The sequence below is a fragment of the Acomys russatus genome, chromosome 31, assembly GCF_903995435.1.
Source record: "Acomys russatus chromosome 31, mAcoRus1.1, whole genome shotgun sequence".
Classification (NCBI taxonomy): Eukaryota; Metazoa; Chordata; class Mammalia; order Rodentia; family Muridae; genus Acomys; species Acomys russatus.
In genome coordinates, this window is record NC_067167.1 from 17549099 (window position 1) to 17574843 (window position 25745).

Below are 25745 nucleotides of genomic sequence, written 5' to 3' on the forward strand. Positions count from 1 at the left end.
TGAATTAAGTCTATTCAGAAAACCTATTTTACCCTTTGGGCATACAGTCATTAGGCTTTCACGTGGTAATTCTGAATACAGGCAGTTATGTAATAAGCTCAAAGCAGATGTCCCACCTTAGTTCTTGCAGTCCCTGGAGAAACTAGCGCTCAAGTGGGGGTACAGACACGTGATTTAATCTACTGTCTCAATCAATGAAAAACTGTATCTGGCATTGAAACTCTCAAGCTGCCTTCTGCCCCACTACCTTAGGTTGTTTGTTGTTGTTGTTGTTTGTTTTGTTTTGTTTGGCTTCCCTTGTTTCTATGATAAAAAAAAAAAAAAAAAAGCCTTGACAAAAGCAATTCGTAGGTGAGGGAACTCAACTCACTGTACAAGGGTGCAGCCCACCTGGTAGCAAAAGGGAGATCAGTGAACCCAGTGCACAGCCTCCTTCTCCTCTTCACCCAGTCCCAGACTCCAGCCCACTTTTAGAGTAGTCTTCCCATGTCAATTAAGCTAATTAAGACAACCCTTCAAAGGCATCCTGTCCCGAGACCAGCCTGCTCTCTCCGGGTGTGCTTGAGGCCTGTCTCCCAGGTGGGTTCCGGATCCTCCCAAGTTGACAGCTAACACTAGCCATCACATCTCCCCTAGAGTACGTGTGCACCTTTATTAATCTAATCTGGGGTTTTACTCTTTCCAGACAGAACATTTGTCTTAGCCTAGCTGAACAGAGGGGACAGGTGAGCACGCTGGTTAGATGGTGTAGGGAAAGTGGGATAAGATGTGCCATGGGGATTTTTCTTTTTTAATCCATAAGTAAATGACCTGTTCCTTTCAGAGAATCTTCTTTAACCCCCGTCTGAAAGCAGTGCCCTTATAATCTGCCCAACCCCTTGGTGGATTGAAGTTTGTCTAATACTGATAAAGGTCTCCAGGGGAGAAGAAAAAGGAAGTGCCCTCAATTACCAATTGTGTGTTTTTAAAGAAAAATGATTGGTTGTCTATCAGTGATAGATAATATTCTCTTAGATAGGAACTTAGCTAACCTTAGTTTTGTGTGTGAGTGAGTGTGTGTGTGTGTGGGATGTATGTCTGTTAGTGCATATGTATGTGTATGTGCGTGTGTGTATGTGTGTGAATGTGTATGTGAGTGTGTGTCTGTGTATGTGTGTGAGTGTGAGTGTGTATATGTGCATATGTATGTGTATGCCATGTGACTCTGTGTGTGTGTGTGTGTGAGTGGATATGTATGCATATGAATGTGTGTGTGTGTGTGTGTGTGTTTTAGTAATAGGTCTAGTTACATCATCCCTGACTCCAAGACATAAACCTACTTAGTCTTGGTATGCAGTAAAATAGAGTTATATTCACTAAATCAGGTACATTTGTTTATGTGCACTCCTCCCCAACTACATAGCACATAAGCCAAATACAAACCCCTTAAAATACAGTCTAGTCACAGCTCTAGAACTTTGCACAGTAACTAAGAACATAGGCTGCCTGAGGCTAAGCACGGTAGTGCACCTGTAGTCCCAGCAAACAGTAGGCTGATGCAGCAAATCCACAAGTTCAAGGCCAGCCTGGGCAACATAGGTGACTGGTTTCAAAAAAAAAAAAAAAAAAGAAAGAAAGAAAGAAAAAAGATTTTTTTTTTAAAAGATGCTATATTTTATGTGGATTTTTGTTTTTGACATTCCAGCTTCTCTGTTTCTTAGCATATTCTATGATCATTGTTGTAAAGTGTGACATGGTCTTCGGAGTCTCCTGTAGGCTCTGCTCATCAGTCCTTGGCCCCTCTCAGACGTTCTTGCTGTGTGTACTCCTTTGGCCAGGCTTGTTAGTGCATCCCAGCACTCAAAAGGCAGAGGCAGGAGGATCTCTGTGAGTTTGTGGCCAGTCTGATTTACATGGTGAGTTCCAGGACAGACAGGGCTACATAGAGAGACCTTGTCTCAAAAACAAAAACAAAAAAATCCAAAACCAAAACATACAAATGCAAATAAACCAAACCTTTTTTGTCTCATCTTTTATTTATACCCATAGAGTGGCCCATTTAGTCAGCTCAATTTTAAATATCTTAAGTAATTTTTAGTATTGTAAACATTGTACTTTGTAGTAGCTTTTGCATATGTATTATTCTTCTGGGCAGGCTGTCCTAGCTGGTTTTATTTTCTTGCTTTCAGTTTGGGGGATTTTTTTTTTCCCCTTTTGGGGGAAAAAAAGCCCGCAGCAATCCTGCTCAGCCTCCTGGGTGTTGTTAGGATAACGGTTATAAACTGCCACATGCATCTTGGTAGCTTTTCAGGCCTCCCCCAGGTCTGTATCAGGTGTCTCCTTCCCAGAAGCCTCCCTGCCTCCCTGAATCATCAGGCTAACTTGCAGCTTCTTCATTGTTCCATTCTTTGTGACACTTACAGCATAATTCTTTGTTTCTTTTTTCTTCTTTTTTTTTTTTTTCTTCTCCCCCCCCCCCCCCAGACAAGGTTTCTCTGTGTTAGCCATGGCTGTCCTGGACTCACTTTGTAGACCAGGCTGGCCTCAGACTCACAGTGATGCACCTGCCTCCGCCTCCCAAGTGCTGGGATTAAAGGCGTGCGCCACCACGCCCGGCTCCCCACATGTAATTCTTAACAGTAGACATTCCCAGGGCCGAGCTTATCCTGTCCCTCTTTGTGGCTTGTACTTGTAGCACACTGCCTGGCTAACAGAGCAGACCGGGAGACGAGGGCGTTTTTCAAACAGAAATCCTGAATTCTAGTGGGCCGGTTTGGATGCTAACTTAATAAATTCTGTCAGCTATCATAGAAACAGTGTGGCATGTGTACATAAGTCCTATTTGTACTCTGTGTACTTTTTAGTTAAATCCAGCCTCTTTAAGAGACATTGGTTCTCTGAGTAACTATTGTGTAATGAAACGAGACATCAGCCCAGTGTGTCAGCGTGGTATTTAGGGTTTGCTGTTTTTCGGAATTTGATATTAAGCGTTTCTAGGTCTAAATCTGATGCCCATTATTTACCTCCCAGATATTTGTGCCTTGCTGTAGACCTGACTGATTTTCAGTACTTTTCGCTTACACTTTATATTCTGGCAACACACACACACACACACACACACACACACACACACACACACACACACACGTATCAGGTAGCATCATGACCCTGCTGGAAACTAAAATGCAGTACATATTGGCAGGCTAATTAAAGTTCTTACCGTAAAATGATGGTTTGGTTTTTTTGTTTTTTGGTTTTTCTGACAGTTTTTGTGGTCTGAGATTATTGCTATCGCTGCTGCTTCTTCCTTCCTCTTCCTTATCTTCCTCCTCCTCCTCTTTCTCCTCCTCAAGGCAGGGTTTCTCTGTGTAGCCCTGGCTGGCCTGGAACTCACTCTGTAGACCAGGCTGGCCTTGAACTCATAGAGATCCACCTGCCTCTGCCTCCCCAGTGCTGGGATTAAAGGTGTGCGCCACCACTGCCTGGCTTGTTTTGTTCCTTTCTTACTTTTTTGTCATATTACTTACAGTATCGCACATATATCGGCAATGTATAATAGGTTGAGTGCCCCTCATGGAGGAACTGCCCTCCTGATCAGTGTTTTCGGTGGTCTGGTGCTCCTTAGCTCCCCTTTCTCATGACTCGGTCTCCCAGCTTCTGCAAGGTAACCCCTGCTAGTGTGATCTTTTGTGTGTACTTTTTTTTTTTTAAGTATTATATGCAGGAGTTTCCTCTACAGCAGTGGTCCTCAACCTTCCTAATGCTGTGACCCCTTAATGGAGTTCCTCATGCTGTGGTGACCTCCTTACCCCAAACCTTAAAATTATTTCATTACTACTACCTAACTGTAATTCTGCTACTGTTATTAGTTGTAATGTAAATATCTGATACACAGGCTGTAGAGTTTAGCCCCTCAGTTGCCTCACAGGAGGGTCCTAATGCCTGAAATTAACTGTAGCACACATCGCTGGTCCACCCAGGTCAGGTATCTTCCTGAGGTAACTGTGTTTGTGCCACAATTCAAATCATACCCCGTGTCTATTGCTCATCTCAGTGGCAAAAGCAGCTTGAGGGAAGAGAGCTTTGGTTCCCATCATGCTTTGAAAGGGCGTTGGGTCCATCGCGGAAGGACTGAATGGCGGCTGGCGCTACTCTGCACTGGGCATTGAGGTAGCCGCTCCTTATCTCTTGGTTGGTGAGGAAGCAAAGAGTTGGGCCGGAAGCAGGGACAAACTGTAACCCAAAGAAGCTAAGCCTCCTCTCCCCACCTTCCCAGTAGTTCCACCATCTTGGGACCAGCTGCACAGCTCCTGTGCCTCTGGGACACATTCCAGCCCCAAGTCAACAAGAACACAATACCCACAAAACCTAAAAATGGTGACTCCCACTTGGCAAGAATTTCAGGTATCTAGAGCCTTCCTGGCTCACCTCCCTGGGCAGTGTCAGCTAAATAAAGTGTAACTGTCTAAGTCTGAGGAACTCTTTAATTAAAAGCAGATACTACTGGAGCAGGGTGGGGTGGAGGGAGGAGCAGGAGGGGATGGGGGAGGGGTGGGGGGAGAAGCAGGAGAGGAGAAAGGGCCTTTAACCAATTCCTGTGTTTTTACAACATTTTTAGTTTCAAGGTATTGTCTTGAATGTGGTCTTTTCCAAGCCCCACTTAAAAAACAAAAAACAAAAAACCCACAAGATTATTCTTAGGGTGGGAAGTCTTAAGGTAAAGTCTGTTTCTGTCATCTCTGCCTGTGAAAACAAATCCTTCGCCTTAAACCTTCCTGCCAAGGCAGCAGTAAGTCACAGAGAGCTTCATAGGAAGGGTTCTGAAGTGGAAGTCATTGGTGGACTTAGAGGAAGGATAAATTCAACCCTTTGTTGACCCACTGGCCAGGGAATAACCGCAGAATATCCTTCAGACTGTTAGAGCCTCTTTAGGTAAAGTTAGCAAACAGAACAACAACAACAAAACAAACAAACAAACAAAAGCTTATCTTTCCCCAATTATAAAGCACTTTCAAGCAGAATTAAAACCATCAGTTGGTCATTAAATTGTTATATTTTTACATGAAAAAAGCAGAAGTCACATCATAGCACATTACTCATCTACCTTACCCCAAGCCAATAGTGGCAAGTTTCCTACTTGTATGTTTGTGTGCATGTATATTTGTGTTTGCAAGCGCACACTTGTTGGCATCAATGGCAGTGGTGGCCTTATTGTCACTCTTGACTTTGGACTTTAAGAACAACAACAACAACAACAAAAAGTCCCTCCCTTCCTAGGATGTATTGGCCTTAGTAAGTGGTAAACAATATTTTCAGCCCTAAGTCTGTGCAAGGCAAGTTTAAGCATTCACAAACACTGGCTCACAACGACCTCCCAGATACCCTGTGGAATAGATAGGGCTGTCCTCATTTTACTTGCAGGAGATTAAGGCATAGAGGGAAATAACATATACAAAGGAACTCAACGTGGCCGAAGTGCAGCTTGAATCAAGCTGGTTTGGCTAAGCAATTATGCCCAAGGCTCTCACTCAGGCCACTACCTGGTCATTGACCTCTCCTTAGGGACACATGGCTATTGAATCCCATGAAATCTGAGCTGCCTGGCATTGCTTGTGCTGAGTTAGCCCTGGCACGTTGTTCCCTCTGTTTTGGAAATACAGTCAACCCAAATATAGACCTTGATTTTAAGATGGATCATGACAAGGTGTTTATCCTTAAAAACCACAGTTCACAGTGCTTTTATTTCTTTGCGGATCCATTTCTCTTGGATTGTAAGGTTTTCCTATGGCACTCCCCTCCCTCTGGTGTCTTTAGTCTGCAGCAGACAGTGCGAGCGGGAAGCCTGTGCTCTTCTGCCACTGATGGCTGTGGAAGTTCGTATTGAACTCAGCCAGCGAAGGGAGTTCATGTCTGCCCTCAAGAGTCATTAGCAGTGGCTGAAATGCAGAAGTTGCCTGTTTTTTCATTATGCAAGATATCTTGGGATTTAAGCTAGTATCCCTTGTTAATATCAGATTGAAAACGGCTCCAGTAATTGCCTCGTGGCACCAAGGTCCATCTTATGTAAAGCATTCTGTATAGTAATAATTTTGGACGCTCTGAGATCCCATCCTTTCTCTGCCATTCGCTAGCTCTGCCTTTCTCATTCAAACATGCTGCTGCCGTCTTAGATTTAGGATGCGAAAGGCTGTCAGAGATACATGGATGGATGGATGGACGGATGGATGGATGGACGAACAGATGGACATAAGTAATCTGATAATCTAAGGGGTAGAGATTTTGGCAAGATGGTAAAAGCACTTGACACCAACCCTGATGACCTGAGTTCAATCCTTTGGAAGAAAGAAGGGATTTGCCACGAGTTGCCCTCTACCCTCCACAGCACTCTGGCATGTGCGCACACTAAACAAACAAACAAACAGTGATGAGTTGTCTTGGTCTTTGGTCTTCTAGCCTCATACATGGCGGGCAAGTACTCAGCACTGAACTTCTTCACCCTTACCCCTACGATGCCTGTATTTTTTTTTTTTTTTTTAGGTCATATCCAACTGAATTATGCTGAGTAAGAAACAAGAAACTATCCATGCAGTGTTTTCCGTTGTACATCTTTTGGGGGATACAGCATATATTCTATGTAATGGTAACTCAAAATGCTTGGGTTATTCATCTGAAACATTTTATCATTTCTGTGTGATTACATTCAAAAATCTCGCCCCTAGTTACCTACACTGTAGGAGTCTGTGCTGTTGGCTGTTATCACTCTCGGGGTAATAGAATGCTATAACTGCCCCCCCCCCCCGCCATCTGCCTGTAACACTGTACATGTGAGCAATCTCTCCCCATTCCCTCTTCTCCTGGCCTAGATTGTCTAGTTCTATGAACTCAGATTTTTAAGAATTCCATATATAAGCAAACTCACCTGTCTTTCCATGCCTAGCTTATTTCACATAATACTGTCATCTCTGGGTCCCTCCATGTTGCCACCATATTTGACAGTCTTACTGGTTCAATAGATAAGTTTAAAGTTTTCTAATTATCACAAAGAGTAGATTGAGTCAGAGCATATAGATGTGTTCGATATAGCAGGCACCTGAGTTCTCAGCATTAATTATAATAATACCTTCTGGGAAATGCCACTTATGAAGGGCGGGTCCTGCCTGCATATTTTGTGCATTGTGGCTCTTAATAGCATTTAAGGGACTAGAGAGATGGCGCCGAGATGGAGAGCACGTACTGAGTTAGATTCTTAGCACCCACATCAGGCATCTCACAATTGCCTATAACTCCCCTTCCGGGGAATCCGACGCCCCTGACTTCCTTAGGCTCTTGCGTTCTTATCTACTCATGGGCACATATACTTTCACAGAATTAAAATTAAATCTTAAAAAATATATTTAAAAAATATAGGGACTGGTGGTAGCTGACCACCTATATATGCTGCCTGGAACAAAGGAGAGCTATCAGAGAGAGAGAGAGAGAGGCAGAGAGTTGCTGGTTTCCTTGATGTCTGAGCATGTCTGACTTGAAAGCCATGCTGCCATCCTAGCCACGTCACACCCCCGAGCCACAGGTTCTTCTTGATTTCACTGCAGACAGCTGAGCAAGTGTAAACAAGGGAACCAACTGGCTGCCCCAGTTGGCTGTTTGTCAGCCACTGATTCATTCAACAAACACAGAGGTTCTATTGAGGAAACAGTGTCGGGAGACAGGTGGCTTATTAGATGATCCTTCTCCAGGGAGGGCTTCCAAATGTTGAGGGAGCAAATGTTACACAAATACCCACCGTACACAGCAGAGTAAACACTGTGAAGGAGGCACTCGCCAATTTGGGGTGTAGCACAAAGCTGGTCACGAGTGTGGGTGAGGCCTCTCGAAGAGTCCGGCTTAGACTTGGGCCTTGAAAGGTGGCTCGGTGAGTCGGGATGGAGGCTTGGGAGGCTGTGCTAGGTGAGAGAGCCAATACAGACATGGGAAAATGCATGGAGTATTCGGGGCTGGGCTCTCGTCAGATACATGCAATGAGATGGAAGTTAAAACCTGGCCATTGGTAAAGATCTCTGCTCTGTGTCTTTGGGCTGTATCACAATGGTCGGGTGCCTCCCATGTTTAGATCTGTACAGTAGAGCTAGTGACAGCCACGACGGAGCTGTGGGGTTTAAATAGGCTCGTGCCCTACCCACTCCAGCTTTTTTCCGGAGGTTGTACATAGACATGCTCCAGGTCTCACACAGTGGAAGGCTGCGCCGTGGGATGGCGTGAAGACCCTGCACAGATTTTGAGCTCCTCGGTGCTGAAGGCCTGAGGGCAGCACAGATCATTCCCAGTGTCAGATGAATTTCATCAGCGATTAGTTTGCGTGAACTCCAAGTGGGAGCTATATGAGCCGTTTTGAAGGAACCTGTATCTTCCATTGCATGCAATTCGAAGTAGATTAGCAATGCTGGCTGGTAGAGGCTTAATGAGAAGATAATTATTTATAATTACAGTATCAAGTGTTTGTAAGTGCTTGAGGATGCTTGAAGAATTTGCCTTTGAGAGCCTTAAACACTGCCTCACTCATCTCCTCCACAGTACTCATTTGTGGAGTCGATGGAGAAAGGACAGGCTGTGTGTGTGTTTGTGTGTGTGTGTGTGTGTGTGTGTGTGTGTGTGTCCGTGTCCCCTCCAGAGTGGCAGTTCTTCCTTCCAGGCAGCAGGGAAGTACAACTTCTGACACTCTAGAGGGTCCTCTTCCGGTGATCTAAGGGAGTGAGCAGGGTGCAGGCAGAAAATGTTTTAGTGACTGTGTTGGTGCGGGTATGGTACCACGCACAGTAGCCTTACTTCTGTCATCAGACAGGGACAATCAGAAGAAGTGTTCTTGTCTAGACAATTGTAAACAAGCCTGGGATAGAGGTACTTCCCTAATAAAATGTCTTTGCAGGTGGATCCTCGAGACTATTAGTTTGGGGCTTGTGGGGAGGGATCAGCCTTTTTCCAGAGAATGAAACTATCAGTTCTTCTGAGCAGGTGTCTGTGTGAATGCAGCCATATGTCTCTAGAAACAAGTGACAAGAGGCTTGCCAAGGCTGCAGTTGTTTTGTCGATGTTGGTGTTGTTGTTGTTGGTGGTGGTGGTGATGGTAGTGGTATGGTGGCCCAGGGTGTGGTGATGGTGGTGATGGGGGTGGGTGTGGTGGTGGTGATGGTGGTGATGGGTGTGGTGGTGGTGGTGGTAGTGATGGGGGTGGGTGTGGTGGTGGTGGTGATGGGGGTGGGTGTGGTGATGGTGGTGGTGGTGATGAGGGTGGGTGTGGTGGTGGTGATGGTGGTGGTGGCGATAGTGGTGATTGTTAGGTGTTTAGTGCCCTGGCCCTATCAGCAATAAAGCCAAATGCCTGACATTTATCTTACTACAGCGGTTTGGTTATCGAAGTTAAATTCCCTCACTAGGCAGTTTTCAAGTGTGTGTCAAGCCAGAAGGAAAATGACCTAACACCGTATGTTTTACTAGTGCATGGGGAGCGAAAACTCAGAGGCCGCCCACACTGCACAGCTCTTGTCCCTCAGTGGGTTACCCGCCCCCCCAACACCGGAAGGGAACCTTGACCTCTCTTTAGGCCTGCACTGGCACCATTCCTAGAGCCCAGGCCCTCACTGCTGGCCATGCACACATTCCCAAATCCTCTTCTCTTTCCCCCCGCCTCCATTCCTTTCCTTTCCTTTTTCCCCCCATATTCTTCTGTCTCACTCTCTTCTCTCGGTGACGGTAAATGTTTGGGGTATTGTTGCCATAAAAGCAATAAACTTTTTTGTTCTTGTAAAATCATCTGGCCTACTCCGCCGCTCATATTTTACAACCTGGATCCAGCGTCAGATGGGGACACTTCAGAAAGTGACATCAGGCCTCCAGAAGAGCTCTAAGTGGAGGTTGTAAGTCCTGCATTGGTGACAAAGGACATTTTTCTGACAGGAGTCACAATCAAGCCCAGAGCCCACATAAGCCCAGGCAGTTGTGGTAAGGGCACTGCACAGCACATTTTCCCACAGTCAGCCTCAAGTATTTCATAAATCCGCGTTGAGATCCAGTTAAACTGTGTATTACCCTTGGGCTCCAGGAGACATATATTTTCTTTGTAAGCCTCAGTGATCTCGTAAAAGAGGGCTGGTGTGAAAGATACACGGGCGCTTTAAAAAGCTTTAGCGTTGTGCCTAATTCACACAGACGGACATCCTCAGTCTTGTTAGGGAAGAAGGCTCCTGAGGCACAAGGCTTGGGCTTCCATCCGGGCTCTTCCGTTTCTCAGCCATATATCCTGCTACTTACCTCGCCTCTCTGTGTCTCGTCCCTCGTGTGCAAAATTATCACCACCAGAAGAATCTACCTGTGAGAGTGTTTCACATGCTCCCGCATGTGTCATTAAGGTGACCATGTCCTTTAGCTCGAAATAGGATAATGCTTCCCTGTCCCCAGGAGTCACAGAGGTGCGTGGTTGGTGGAGCAGATCACCTGTGTGTCTCTCTGGGAAAAGCTTAAGGAACTAGTGTACAACTCAACTGCATTCCACACGGTGTGGGCTCCGGCACTGCCTGGGTCTTACAGCCGACTTGAGCTGCAAGAAACAGACCGTTAAAAAGAGAAAGACATGGGGAGGGAGCGGGGAGCCATTGAGATTTGGGCACTGTCACCATAGCAAAAGCCTTGCACATCCTGACTGGCACACTGTAGGAATAGCCTTGACCCTAGACCTGAGATGCAGAGCAAAAACAGTAGGAGTGATGAGATGCCTGGCCACACAACCTCCCTTCCCCGCCCAAACTTGTGGCTTGCACGTGAATCCGAACCTTTAGCTGCCGGGAAACACCCTTCGTAATAGTTGCGGTATTGTAGCCAACAGGAAGTTGCTGCCTGTTGGAAGGACACGCCCCTTTCCTGGAGTGTCTGAAATGTGTGAGAAAGGGCTGCTGCACCTGGCCTTGGGACTGAGCAGGTGGTTGCTAGCTGTCTTGTTATTCTGATCTCTGGATCTCTGCAGGTTCTGAGCCTCAGCCCACGTCTCCTAGGGATGTCTTAGCCCGTTGTCTGTCATTGCAACAGGCTGCTGACTAACTTACAAAGAGATGTATTTAGTGCACGATAGTGAGGGTGGGGGTGGGGAGGGGGAGAATGAAGCTTCCAAATAGCACCAGCGTCCTACTGGGATTCCCCCACCACCACCAGTTGCACCACAACATGGCAGAAGAGAAGAAAGGGAACCTTGTCGCATGCAGAAGGGGCCGAGAGTGTGGGGCGTCCTTACGTCTAACAACCCACTCTCAAGTAAGAAAATGTACTCGTGTGAGGCCAGCGCTGCTGCGATCGCATCCATGATAGCAGAAGCACCGTGGCCTTCCTCTTACGCTTCTACCCCGTCAGCACTGGTTCACAACCATCGAGGGTACACAGGAACCTCCCCTCCTCCTCCTGGTTTTGTTGCCTGGGTTTTCAGAGTGTCCTCGTACATCTTGCTGTCTTCCTGTAGGGACCAGAGGGGTAAATGTCTCCCAGCAAGTCTAAGTGGTGTGCTCTGAGCTCACCGGTAAGGACCACATTGTGGCAGGGGCCAGGGTGGATGTGAGTTTCCTTGGGACGCTGCGCAGGAGTCCTGGATCTCCGCAGAGATGACTGAGGGTCAGGTTTTGACGTCTGTCCAGGGCTGAGCCTTTTCCTCAGCCTTTGTTCTAGAACACTGAGGTGACAGGGGAAATGTCTCTGCTGCCGGAAGAAAACACAATTAGGAATGGCATTTCACTAGGATGCTGGGGGTCTGCCTTTCATCCAAGTAATAATAGCCAGGTTGTGTGGGAGGACTGGAAGGACCATCATTTAAAAAAAAACAAAAAACAAAAAACAACCACCCTTCTTGCCAAAACAATGCTACATTTTTTTAAAATGGGATAATACAGAAGCTTAATTAAAAAATGAACCCTTATAACCCCATGTTGCAAAAATAGCCATTGTTAGTACAATGGTGCTTGTTTTTCTTTCACATTTTACATAAATATATTTTTTAAATGAAACTAGGAAGATGGCAGGAAACGCTGATTGAAGCCATTTTGTGTGCCAGGGTTCTTTAACTCTTTGTTATCCATTTACTGTTCATGGTGGAGAATATCGTGTGTGTGTGTGTGTGTGTGTGTGTGTGTGTGTGTGTGTGTGTGTGTGTGTACACCAGAGGTGTGTCCTGCTCATTTGTTTGTCATATTATTCCCTCGAGACAGTGTCTTTCACTAACCCCAAAGCTGGGCTAGAAACCAATAAACCCCAGTGGTCATCTTGTTTGCACACTCGCCATGGCACTGGGCTTATAGGTGTGTGCACAGCCCATACCCTGCCTTTTATGTGGGTGCTAGGGATTTGAACTCACGTCCTCACGCTTGAACAGCAACCACTCTTATCCACTAAGTCATTTCCCCAGCCGTTCTTTAAAGAATCCTTATGTCTGTTTGCAGAGGAGAAAACTGAGGCAAGGAAAGGATAAGTTGGTTTTGGAGGCTGTAGAGTCTATGAGGACAGTTGACAGCATAGAACAGAGCAAAGTCTGCCTCCGGAGCCCTCAGCCTGGACTGTGCCATTACCAACTTCACAGTTTGTCCTGTGCTTTATTCCCCAAATTATACAACACCCCCTCTGGTTTCCCTGCTCAATAGATCAGGTGATAGGATCGCACAGATGTGACTCAGTTTACCCCAAAACATGTAGCTAGTTAATCTCAGTGCTGGAACAAGCCCACATTCCCTCATGCACAAGTCCATTTGCATGCTAAGCACAGGTGATCTGGGAACCTCTGACCTCCTCCCACAGGCTAATTCTGAAAACTGGTTGCACCACCCAGGGGCGGGTACTAATTCCAGCATAAACAAAGCAGGCAGGGCTCAGCTTTCTTCCTCATGGTTGATACCCAGGGAACCTGTGGGCATTGAGCAATGTATACCTGGCCATCTTACCTGTGCAGTGGTCAGGCTTCATAGAGAAGACTAAAATGTGCACCTCCAGACAGTTCTGTCACTCTTCAGTCATCTTCAACTGAGACTCGCAGACAAGCAGAGGGACCGACTGAGCTGAGCTTCAAGCGCTGTTTCTTTCCCCAACCCAGAGTCTTGAGGACATGCCAAGCATTGTTACAACTTAAAGTAAGGCAAAAGTCAGTTGGCCTCCTGGGAGTAAACACGTGTCTGTATATAAGGCTGCCCCGGACCCATAGTCTTTAAGGGGGAACCAGGCTGACTGCACTGGGACTGCTGGGTGGCTGACCAGCCCAGGAGTGTGGAGAACTGAAGAAAGGTGGGCAAGTGGTGACCTGCTGATGAGTTTTGCCAGGTAAACCATGAAACCTTTTTCTTCAGACATAGTAGGAGAATTCTAATACATGTGTGTGTGTGTATGTGCGTGCATGTATAAATTTTTATGTTTACATCTTATATTTAGATAGTTATATAAAAGTATATATTTATAATATATAACTTAATTTTATCTCTTTTGAATTTCAAGAAAGCTGGAACAAATGATTATGGGATCATCAACAGGATTGGGGGGGGGGAATGACAAGAATGATGTGTAAATAGACCAAACTAATGGACACTGCTTGGATCCCTGGGAGGGAAGAGTAATGTAGCTGTTGATTGGAAGGGCCTGGGAGTGCTTCTGCCCTGCTTTAAACTCAGTGCAGTCACACAACATGCTCAAATTGTCAATTGTTCATCATGTTTTACACTTACGTACGTACTGTAATCTTTCATGAGTGTATGTTATACTTCGTCTAAAGGCTGAAAGTCCTGGTCTGTATTTGTGTATGTTGTCACACGGTGATACTCAGAGTTACTGTCATTTGAGCCCGTTGCTGTTCTAGTTTAGTAATGAGCCAAGGCTACATAGCTGCCATGAGCTCTCTGGAACCACCCTCCCGTACCCAAAGATCACCATGGACCTGATACCCCTCCTCCCCAACCAACCAAGGTCACAGTTGCTCTATCCTCCTTTCCAGACCTTATGTCCAGTCTCATGGCGATCTGGTGTTTGTTTCCTTCCAGCCTGACTTGCATGGTTGTTCATAATCCTCCACGATGTCGTCCACCAGACAAAGCAACAGGAAAGAGTCTGTTTCGTGGCAGCTGTGTGTAGGAAGAGGGGCCAAGAGAGACCGCAGGAGGCTTCCCCTTTGCCTACTGTCGGGCTTGCTTCTTCCCAGTCAGGCACTGGGCAGGATTTAGGACAGTGGCAGAGACTTCATAGTCATGTTGAAAGTGACCGGTACTGAGTCTGGGTTACTCAAACACTGCAAGGTCTGTCTGTTTTAATCCCTTGCTAACTAACCTTTTGCTGCTAGCTCCCTGGTCCTTTACAATGAGAGAAAAGGGCAACTTCTGCCAGAAATGACCTCATCTCCTGTTGGGTAACGCCAAGGCATTTACTCTTATCAAGGCCATGATAACTCAGCAACCGACAGGTTCCAGTTTAGATACTGTAAGCAGAGATTGTGCTCAGACTTTACAATGGCTCGTTTTTTCATCCTCCGGGGACAGTATTGGTGGAATAAGGTGAGAGGCGGCTTGAAGTCAAACCCTGGCTCCGAGGCACTCAGTTCCTACGCGTGTGTGGCTTCAGCTCATCTCCTGCGTAGCTCGGTAATAAGGATCAAAAAGATAATTTCTGCGCACAGCAAGCACATCAGCAATCTTAGTGCAGTCTGGCTTTGCCCTTCCCTTTTAGAGCACAAACTTCCAACCCCAACAGGGATGCCCAGTGCTACTGTATAGTTCTCTGTCTGGATGACCTGTGAGTGTGAAAACACAGTCAGGCTGCCGTTGCAGTGTCACCGTGGTTCTCAACCTGTGGGTCGCGACCCCTCTGGGTAGCAGGGTATATTTACACTACGATTCATATCAGTAGCAAACACGACAATTATTGAAGTAGCAACAAAGTAACTCTATGGGGGGGGGGGTCGCCGCAACCTGAGGACCACAGGGTCACAGCATTAGGAAGGTTGAGAACCACTGGCTTATCGTCGTCTGTTCACTAATTTTAATCACCATGGTTGTAGTTCGGAGTTATTTGTTTTCATATAGAGATAACCATTGTACTATTCCATTATCAATTACCATACCATACTATACCATACAGTTCTGTCGCATCTGCTTAGTGGTTCTATCAGAAATATAATTTTTCTTGATGGATGTATCTGTAAAAGCTCCCCGCTCGCCCCCCGCCCACTTCTTTCTCTTTCCTGATCTTAAGTGACTGAGTTCTGAATTAGAGGTGTTGCTCATAACGGGGTACACGGTGAGGGCTGAGCGGCAAACTTCCCACATCACATGGAAAACCAGAACCCGGAACCAGAACCAACTGGGCTCCTCGTTCCATTCTGCATTTGCTACCCTGGCACCGTTACCACCCACAGACGGTAAATTGGAGACACTGGAGAGGTGATGTCATGTCTAAGTTAGCGCACACAGGTATAGGAAGAAGTTGGGCTGTCCTACCTTCTTCAGCTTTGGAGGATGGCGGTCGAGTGTTCACCCTGTGACACAAGTAGTTGGAAAATCTAGGACTTGCCACGTGTGCCACGTTTGCATGGATGGTTCTGTCACGCTGAGTGTCTCGTGTCCTCCAGGTGGTCACCTTGTTTCTCATCCTCTTTCAGGTAACACGACATGACATGAATACCCTCAGCCTACCCCTGAGCATACGCCGAGGGGGGTCAGACACCAACCTCAACTTCGATGTCCCAGATGGCATCCTGGACTTTCACAAGGTCAAACTCAACGCAGACAGCCTGAAACAAAAAATCTTAAAGGTGACCGAGCAGATAAAAATCGAGCAGACATCCCGCGACGGGAATGTCGCTGAGTACCTGAAACTGGTCAGCAGTGCGGACAAGCAGCAGGCTGGACGCATCAAGCAGGTGTTCGAGAAGAAGAACCAGAAGTCAGCCCACTCCATCGCCCAGCTGCAGAAGAAGCTGGAACAGTATCACAGGAAACTCAGGGAGATTGAACAGAATGGAGCCTCTAGAAGCTCAAAGGACATCTCTAAAGACAGCCTGAAGGAAATACACCACTCTCTGAAGGACGCCCACGTGAAATCTCGGACTGCTCCCCACTGCCTGGAGAGCAGTAAATCGAGCATGCCAGGGGTATCCCTCACACCCCCTGTGTTTGTCTTCAATAAGTCAAGGGAGTTTGCCAACTTGATCCGGAATAAGTTTGGCAGCGCGGACAACATCGCTCACCTGAAAAATTCCCTAGAAGAGTTCAGGCCAGAGGCCAGCCCCAGGGCGTACGGGGGCAGCGCTACCATCGTGAACAAACCCAAGTACGGCAGCGATGACGAGTGTTCCAGCGGCACATCGGGCTCGGCTGACAGCAATGGGAACCAGTCCTTCGGGGCTGGTGGGGCCAGCACACTGGACAGCCAGGGGAAGCTCACTCTGATCCTAGAGGGACTCAGGGAGATCAAGGACACGCAGACCCAGCTGGCAGAGGACATTGAAGCACTGAAGGCGCAGTTTAAGAGAGAATACGGCTTCATCTCTCAGACTCTGCAAGAGGAGCGATACAGGTATACCCACCGGGGAATCCTGCTGGGATTCCTTTAGAAGCACGAGTTAGCAACCAGAGACGCTGTCTGCTTAAAAAAGTGACGCGCTAATGAATGTGTTTGCAGTGAATACTGATATGGATGCAGAGGCATTTAAAGATTGATAGTCCCTTCCATCCTTCATAATACTAAGTTCCATAATTTCTGGTTTATAGCTGACAATTAGAGGAAGACATTATATGCATAGGTCTCTTAAAATGTCATTATCCAAGCTGTGACTCACATGCATATTAAGACATTGATCCAGCAGACATCTGGGATGGTCTTATTACATTAATGTAGAGGCCTGTTTCCCACCATGATACCAGTCAAGTGAACCTAATTCACTGGACAATGAGACAATGAGGTTGATTTTTATGCATTGTGTCAGTTTGAAATGTACATATTTTGTTCAATAAACTTTTTTTTTAACCCTACATGGACTTGCCATGCAAGAAAGAAGACTTAAGTCCAGATACTAGCAATAGCTGGGCATGACAGTACATGTCTGTAACCCCAGAACTTGGGCTGTAGAGACAGGCAGATCCCTGGAACCTGCTGCCCAGCCATCCTAGCCAGGTTCAGTGAGAGACCCAAAACACCTGGCATCAACCTCTGCCCTCTACACACACAAATGCACAGATATAAAAAAAATGCATGTTTTTTAGGCTGGCATTTATATTTTTACAGCTTTTCTCTTTCTTTTACTTTTTCTTTTTTTGGTTTTTCAAGAAAGGGCTTCTCTGTGTAGCCCTGGCTGTCCAGGACTCACTTTGTAGACCAGGCTGGCCTCAAACTCAAAGCAATCCACCTGCCTCTGCCTCCCTGAGTACTGGGATCATAGGCATGCGCCACCATGCCCGGCATGTTTACAGCTTTTTAATAAAAGAGTGCAAGTGACCAAATATGAGATTATTTGCCCCATCTTGCTCATAAAAGGATCCTCCCAAAGTACCTCAGTCAAATGGTTAACTTGTAAGACTGTAAAATAGATTGTAGACGTCTATTACACACTATAATGTTTAAGTTGTCACTTTAACTTACACATTGCTTTACACTTGCTGTATAATTTTATGTCATAATCTAGAATGTGGCTCCTTACTTTTGTGAAACTTCTTTGTGATGTCATGATTTGAACCCAGGGCTACATGCATCCAAGCATGGGCTGCATCCCAGGGCTACATGCATATGCATGCATGCATATGTTGCACTGCTGAGATGCGTCACCAGCCCTGCAACTATCACTTAACTTGACATACGCATCTTTGACTTCAGTGTGCTCATAGCGCAAGAACTGTTTTCCAAGGCATACCTTTGCAAGACTGTGTTGGCCTCAACTTCATCCAGATAGTTTGAGACACAGTATGTTTTAGAATCACGTCTTATCCCAAATCACGAGTACTCCCTTGCGTGAGTTTTGGACTGCTTCTGCTCTCATGTGTCCTGCTTTCTGGTTGTGATCGCCATGATATAGCCACGAGATGCATTACCATAGAGCTTTTAAAGGCTTACTTAGAACAAAGATGACATTTGACACCCGGGAAGGCAAATCCGAAGATAACCATTAAATCTGAATTAAGCCTTTTCACCTACTTTTTTTTTTTAAAGATCCTATCTGATGACCTACATAAATATCTATAATTGGCATGGGCCAGTCATTCCAGGCTAAGGCATCCTCCTCAGACACTGCAGCTTCTTAAAAAAGCACTCAGGACAGGGTTTCAAGTAAGATGCAAACCCTCTTCCCTGTCGGGGGAATGGGACAGCAGCTGTTTCTCTCTCACTTTTGGATTTTTGGAAATGCTGTCCCATAAGCCATCTATGATTTGTGTGAGCTTAATGATAAAGTTTTTTGTAAAGACTTGTTTATTTTTATTTTACTTGTATGAGTATTTTGCCTGAATATATGTCTATGTACCATGTGCTTTCAGTACCCATGAGGCCAGGAGAGGGCATCGGATCCCCTAGAACTGGAATTACAGACAATTGTGAGCCACCATGTGGATGTTAGGGTTTGTTCCCAGGTCCTCTGGAAGAGCAGCTGGTGTTCTTAACCACTGGACCATCTCTCCAACCCTGGAGTTAACTTTTTAATTAGCACTTAAGAGTCTAAGAGCTGAAAAGCTTGCTGAGGTGTTTACTGTAAGACAGTGGAATTGACTACAGGAAGCTAATCATAAAAAGTCATTCTTATAAATAAATTAATACAATATATATATTTTTAAAAGTCATTCTTGTCCTTGTGGGCTGGGCAGCCACAAACCTCCAATTACTATTGGGCAGAAAAGGGAGAAGCCACTGCAGATGTGGCCGGTCATGGTTTGTCCTGGCTGCACAGCTGCCTCCTAGCTGACAAAGTCAGCCACTCCAGCTGCTGGTCTAACATGTGTGGGGCAAAGAAAAAGGTTTGATCTTGGTAAAGCCTCGGAGATGAGGACATAGAGTTAAAAGGCCGCAGAGACAGGCCCCATCATGAATTGGGATTCAGGGGTCACCAAACTCTTGATCCCTACAAATAGACCCTACTCTTTCAGAAGAACAGCCATCCAGGCGATGAAACCAGCCAAGGCCCTAAAACAAAAGGACATCATTCTAGAACATGCCATTGGGACACCTGTGCAACGTGCTCAGTCTGGGCTCCTGTCTTTGTTAAGGTATGAGCGACTTGAAGACCAGCTTCATGACCTGACAGAGCTGCACCAGCATGAAACAGCCAACCTGAAGCAGGAGCTAGCCAGCGCCGAGGAGAAGGTGGCCTACCAGGCCTATGAGCGCTCGAGGGACATCCAGGTATGGCTCCCTTCCTGGCCAGACCCTGGTGTAGGGTTTTTCCAGGCTTTCATTCATCAATGCTCAGTGCATTTCCCTAAGACCTCATGCATGTGGGGACAAGATGTTCTCTCTACACAGACATTTCCAATCCACCCCCGAGCCCCACTGGCTTGTGTTGCCAGTGTTAGTTGGAAACTTCACTCTGTATTCCTGTGGTTCTGCATCCGGCAGCACCGGATTGGGTCTCTGCAGGTTGGGTCAGCCACTGCTTGTTTTCAGACAGGAATGGGTGGACCTTGAGATCAGAGTCCTGTTGCTTTCTCAGGGGCGGCTAGAGCACTTTCAGGGTAGGCTTTTGGCTTGGGCACAGAGCTGGGTTCCCAGCCTCTCTGAGGGAGGTAGGAAGTGAGTTCCCATACCTGGTGTCACCGTTAGCTCTTTGACTCTTCTGCTGCACCCAGCATAGCAAGGGAAGGGAATGGACACCCGAAACCCACTGGCAGACAGGAGATACAGGCCCAGAGAGTGTTTCCCCAGGGGTCAGCACCAAGCCACCGGCAGTGGTTGGGCAGGCCCCAGTGACTGCAAAGGCAGTTCTGCCATTGCTGCCTGATGACCGGGTGTCCAGCATCGGTTTCCCCTGGAGTAAATGGAGTCTCAGGTGGTCATGGTAGAGTAAGAAGTTAGGCCAACTTTACTTGTGAGTTAGGGATGTATAAACCCTGGGCAGTGATGGTGACTGTGTCTGATTCCCTAGGGCTAAAAGTGCCAGGCTACTTCATCAACATACAGTGACACAGAGCCTCAGTAACACGGGACCTTTATCACAGGAAGGAAAACAGTGCTGAACTAGCCTTATGTGTGGTGAGGATGGTGCTGAGGCATAATTAAAGGCTATTTGTTGGAGGCTAACATCTCAGCACTGCTCGGGTATTTCTTGGAATTCCCCGTGCTTGTTATCAGGGAAGGTCGGGCCTATATTTTCTTTTAGAACTATGTGACACCCCTTTCAAAATCTGGAATTGCCAGATCAGATGGGGGTGAGGGCCCCCGCTAAGAAAGAGAGTCCGTTCTTCATAGACCGAGCTTGGAACTGGCTATCCAGAGAAGACAGACTTCAACCTTAACTAGCAGAGCCCCACATATTCCTGTAGGTGTCCTTTTAAATTCTATTTTTATTTATTTATTTATTTTGTATCTTTCTCCCTTCTCCACCCCAATTCCTTCTGACACCCCAACATCAGGTAGGAGAGAAAGAAGGTTAGTAGGGAGAAGGGTCGAGTTCTCCTTGCCTACTTCCTGCTGTTTAGGGTTGTTGGGTTCTTTGGGGGCGAGTCCAGTCTCCATCCTCAGGATATTCAGCCGGCAACAGCAAATGCTGCAGCAGCCTTCTCTTCCTCTTCTGACCAGCTCCTCCAAGTGCGCTTCTTGCAGCCCTCCTCCCTCCCTCTCTCTCTCTCTCTCTCTCTCTCTCTCTCTCTCTCTCTCTCTCTCTCAGCCCACCCCCTCCCCCATGGTAAGCTTTGCATTTGAGCCCCCAGGTCTGTTATTTAACAACTATTTGACTCTGAGCAAGCCTTGAGTCTGCTCATCTGTAAAGCAGTCGCTTTGATGTTTGTAAGACCTTCAAGCATTTGACAGACAGTGCCTAGCAAAGCTTACTCAATAGCCCTCTGAGGTCGCTCCTGTTGTTAGCCCCATCTCTCAGATCTGGAGACCGAGGCACAAAGAGGTGAAGGGACCTCAACCAGGCCTTGTAAATTGTCCTTTAGGAATGACTAAGGGCTGGACTGGAAGGGCTAGGCAGGGTCCGGAAGGTTGGCAGGAAGGAGTGAGTGGATGCACGTAAAATGTATATCAGAAACAAAGGCTGCGTGTGCAGAGCTTCCTCCTGCAGTCCCCAGGCTGCTGTGTCACAGCCCTCAGTTTCTCGGCTGTCCTTTTACCGAAACCATAACAACAACCCAAAAGAGAAAAGCTCGGCCTCACCTTTCCAGGTTTTCTGTGTAGTCGGCGGGTATTTTCTTGAACTTAAGGGTGGCCATCCACGCTCTGAAGCATAGAAGATGGCAGCTTCTCCCTAGTGTATGCACTGCAGTTCGGCTGCATGCATTTTATTCTGCCCTGCTGGAGGCTGCGTTTGCTGATCCCTGAGGTCTGCTCAGATGGTTCTGGGAAGCAGGGCTTCAGAGCTGACGGGAAATGTTGTCCCCAGAGAGCAGAGGATACTGTGAGACTATAGGCTCTTCTCTGGGTGAGGATCCTCAGGGTTCTCACTGACTGGCCTGGGGAACAGAACTATCATCTGTTAAGTCATTCTATTTAAAGCATTTTTAAAATTACATTTAGTCGTGTGCGTGCATGTGTGTATGCCTATATGTATGCCACAGTATACATATGATTGGAGTAGGAGTCTGTTCCCCCTCCTACCTTGTGGGTCCCAGGAATCAAATTCACTTTGTCAGACTTGGCAGCAAGCTGCACTACCCACTAAGCTATCCCACCGGCCCCTTGGTCCTTCTTGTTTTAAAACAGGTCTGGGATATCGCAGGGTGGTGTCGAAATGTGCCTTTTCCTGATTTAGGAGATAGTCTTGGCTTAACATTGTTTTCAGTTTTTGTTTTGTTTTGTTTTGTTTTTTAAAAAAACAAATCCTGGGAGAGAGGAGGTCAGATCGAGGGAGGGGCCCCACAGAGGGAACTTTACCTTCTGAAGAGCTCATTTGAGCGTTTTCCAGCTTCGTCTCTAGTGAGAACTAAAAAGAACACCTCCACAAGTGACAAGGGTCACGGAGGTTCAAAGCTGGCTCCACTCCTCGCTCTCTGTGTGAACGTGGCCGAGTCAGTGCGGTAGCGCCTCTCTTCCTCATCTTCAAAAACTCGAGAAAATCAAATGGAATCAGATATTGATTGTGCTGGGGTCTTCTCCAGACACAGAATAAACAGCCAAGAAGTTAATGCTGCTGTCCCTTTTATCTTACTGTTGAGTAGCGACATTCCTCAAGGCTTTTAGCCTTCGACCTCCCCGATTTCTTCTGTGTTGCCCGTGTCCTTTGGCTTTTGTATATAGGCTTCCGACAGGGATAGGCTGGGCTGGTGCCTGTAGGAAGGGCCCACAGACGCATGCAATGTTTGCTGTTAAGTGATTGGCCCTCACTCCTGGTAAAATTCCGAATCTCCTGTTTAAACTAAGGAAGAGATTCCAGTCCACTGTCTTCGGCCCAAGCGAGTTAAAACACTAGACCAACCGCCTTGTGACTCACTGCCATATTTTCCCGGGTTTTCCTTTTAGTGGTTCTTTAGCAGTTCTAAGGTGAATCCTAAGATTAGCCTGAGGACATGTGGACTTCTCTATCCTAAACTGGGTCAAAGCGCCAAAAAACAGCGATCCTTTGGCCCTTTTTATGCTATGCCTAAAGTAGGGGGCGGGGGAAATCGTGGGCCACACAGCTGAAAGCAAGCCCACCCTTCCACATATGCCTGTTAGTGCCGGTAGCCAGCGCTGCTTAAATGTGAAGATCTGAAAAAGTTTTATCCTTTGGTCCATAGCCTAGGATAATGAAAGTTGCTATAGCAACAGAGAGCCCTGTTCTTTGGCCTAGAGAGTATATTCAGCAGGAGAAAAGCAAATCAATGTTGGAGCCATTATACTTGCTTAAAGCCCAGAAAGGTGACCGCGCACTGATGCCCAAGCACATTGGCAAATGATCACAACAGACTGGTGGAGAAGCGGGCATGCCGCGCCACCTCCCAGGAGGCGTGGACTCTGCTCTGCAAACCAGCTTCCTGACTGGCACCCAGGCTCTTCGGCCAGTATGTGGCACCTGCTGCATGCAGCACTGCTCTGTTCTGGAGTGGACAGTGAGGGCAAGGTGGGCCTAGTCCCTGTTCGCATGCGACTTACGTGCCTCTCAGCCGTGCAGGAAGGCTAGAGATGTGCTGGGTCAGGGAGGGCTTTCCTCACACCTCAGAGATATGTAGCAGACCCACAGGTCAAGATCAGAAGGCACTTAAGTGTTTCCAGCAGTATGTATTGCATGAACAAACTCCCCCCACCCCCCACCCCCCACCCCCGCCAGGCATTTTCAGAACCTGGAAAAGGCCAGTTTGGCCAGAGCGCTGTGTGAAGGCAGGAGAACATGGCAGCATATAGGCCAAGCAAGGATCTGAGAGGTGTTTATGAGGAGGTCACATGGACTATGACAGGGATATATAGACAGTGGAATATGGGGTGTGACACTCATGTCAAATCTGGGCAAGCAAGAGGTCCCAGTGACCTCCAGTGCAATGGGGACTGTAGAAGAGAAAAAATGGAGTAAGCTGGATAATGGGTGGAGCAGCATTGGCGGAGCCAGCTGGCGGACAGTTGAATAAGAGACGTGTCAAGGAATGCTCTTGGCCTTTCATCATGAGAAGCTTCGTGGTGGTCTAAGAAAAGCCACTGGGGGTGGGTGAATGAGGGGCCACTGAGGTGTAGGGTAGGCACACTACCTGAAATACACTTGTGACTGAGCAGCGTGGTGGTGGTGGTGGTGGTGGTGGTGGTGGTGGTAGGAATCCCAAAACCTCTGAAGAAACAGCCAGGCCAGAGAACTCCTCAGAGTCGCCCGTGTCTTAGGAAGTGAAGCATCAGACTGCACTAGGTGAGGAGAGACAGCCTGTGCTGGTGACTTAAGGCGGCTTGCAGTCAGAAGGCAGGCAGGAAGCGAAGCGGCCTGCCCTGCCGTTGAGCCAGTCTTTTCCCTTAGCACCTCCCACCTCTGTCCTCCTTAAGTTGTCATTACACAGACTCAGACTCAGGCCACCACAAACGAAGATGGACAGAATGTGGCCACAGCCCTTCTCGGTCCTGTTCCTGACAGATTCCAGTATCCCGTGTCATTTTATCTCAATTATAATTGCAGTTTAAAAAAAAAAAAAGTACCAACTATGGCACTAGCCAAGGACAATGTGTGCAGTAAACTTCAACCCTCTACCCAGATCTACCCAATGGACAGGATATTCTCCACAGTTGAGTGGAGAGTGGAGTCTGACTTTCACACGAATTCTGGTGCCCCCTATTTGACCATGTCCCCTGGAGGGGGAGACCTGATGGCACTCAGAGGAAGGATAGCAGGCTACCAAGAAGAGACTTGATACCCTATGAGCATATACAGGGGGAGGAGGTCCCCCTCAGTCACAGTCATAGGGGAGAGGAGTAAGGGGAAAATGGGAGGGAGGGAGGAATGGGAGGATACAAGGGATGGGGTAACAATTGAGATGTAATATGAATAAATTAATAAAAAATATTTTTTTTTTAAGTACCTATGCTCAGGTGTGATGCTGCTCTGTGACCCTTATCACAAATTCCAGCACTTGGGAAGGTTGAGGCAGGAGGATGAGGAAGGCCGGATTGGACTGTTTGGCAAGAGACCTTGCTACCATCAAACAATAAACAAATAAACAAAATAGGTCCCCATAACGCCTCGCTTACGGTGTTTTAACAGTAGCGTACACGTGTGTGCACGTGACAGATGAGGTAGAGGGAGTCTTGGGGTTCCTGTTTTATACCTTTGTCCCTCACCATCAGTTTGGGGATTTTGAAACTTCGGAGCTGGGGCTTGGGGCACATGTGGGCGTGTGTCCCCCACAAGGCCCGTGGTTCCGGCGGGCCGTTGATCCCTGCTCTTCTCTTGCCTGCAGGAAGCCTTGGAGTCGTGCCAGACGCGCATCTCTAAGCTGGAGTTGCACCAGCAGGAGCAGCAGACCCTCCAGACAGACTCCGTGAACGCCAAGGTGCTTCTGGGAAAGTGCATCAACGTGGTTCTGGCCTTCATGACGGTCATCCTGGTGTGCGTGTCCACCCTGGCCAAGTTTGTCTCTCCGATGATGAAGAGTCGCTTCCACATCCTTGGCACCTTCTTTGTCGTGACTCTTCTTGCGATATTTTGTAAAAACTGGGACCATATCCTGTGTGCCATAGAAAGGATAATAATCCCAAGATGAGCCACCAGTTCCTGCCTTCTCATTCTCTCAAGTTTTTATTTTGAAGAGAACTCTGTGCATACTACCAAATGTCTGAGTGGACGGCTGTGCCAAAGATGGCGATGAGGACTGCAGGCTGTGTGGTGTAAATAATTCGAGTCTCTTAACCCAGTAGCAGTTGCCGACAAGGTCCCCAAGAAACTGCCCCAGAGGTCTCCCCACATTGCTCACTGCCTTAATCAGAGCAGGTCTCCAGCCTGCCTGGCGAGAGAGCTCGCCATGGTAAAGCCCCGTCCATTAAACGCTTGGCATAAAGAGTGCTGCAGACGGAAGGGGCGGGGCCTCCCTCTACTTCCCATGAATCTCTGTCACATTGAGCTTCCGGGGTTGCTAACAGCTGTGTTCTGCGTCCCACGAACAGCAGAGATGTGACAGGAT

The 25745-nt window shown here is 47.2% G+C and overlaps 1 protein-coding gene across 2 annotated transcripts in view; it reads left to right on the forward strand.

The window, feature by feature from the left end:
* The window catches only part of Tmcc3 (transmembrane and coiled-coil domain family 3), a 152901-nt gene extending 127519 nt beyond the window's left edge, over nucleotides 1–25382 (forward strand). For both annotated transcript variants that reach the window (XM_051172692.1, XM_051172691.1), the window contains exons 2-4: nucleotides 15638–16554; nucleotides 19227–19362; nucleotides 25026–25382. In XM_051172692.1, the coding sequence (XP_051028649.1) occupies nucleotides 15638–16554; nucleotides 19227–19362; nucleotides 25026–25328 (1356 nt within the window). In that variant the 3' untranslated portion in view covers nucleotides 25329–25382. The remainder of the gene's footprint in view (nucleotides 1–15637; nucleotides 16555–19226; nucleotides 19363–25025) is intronic.
* Nucleotides 25383–25745: the final 363 nt, after the last annotated feature.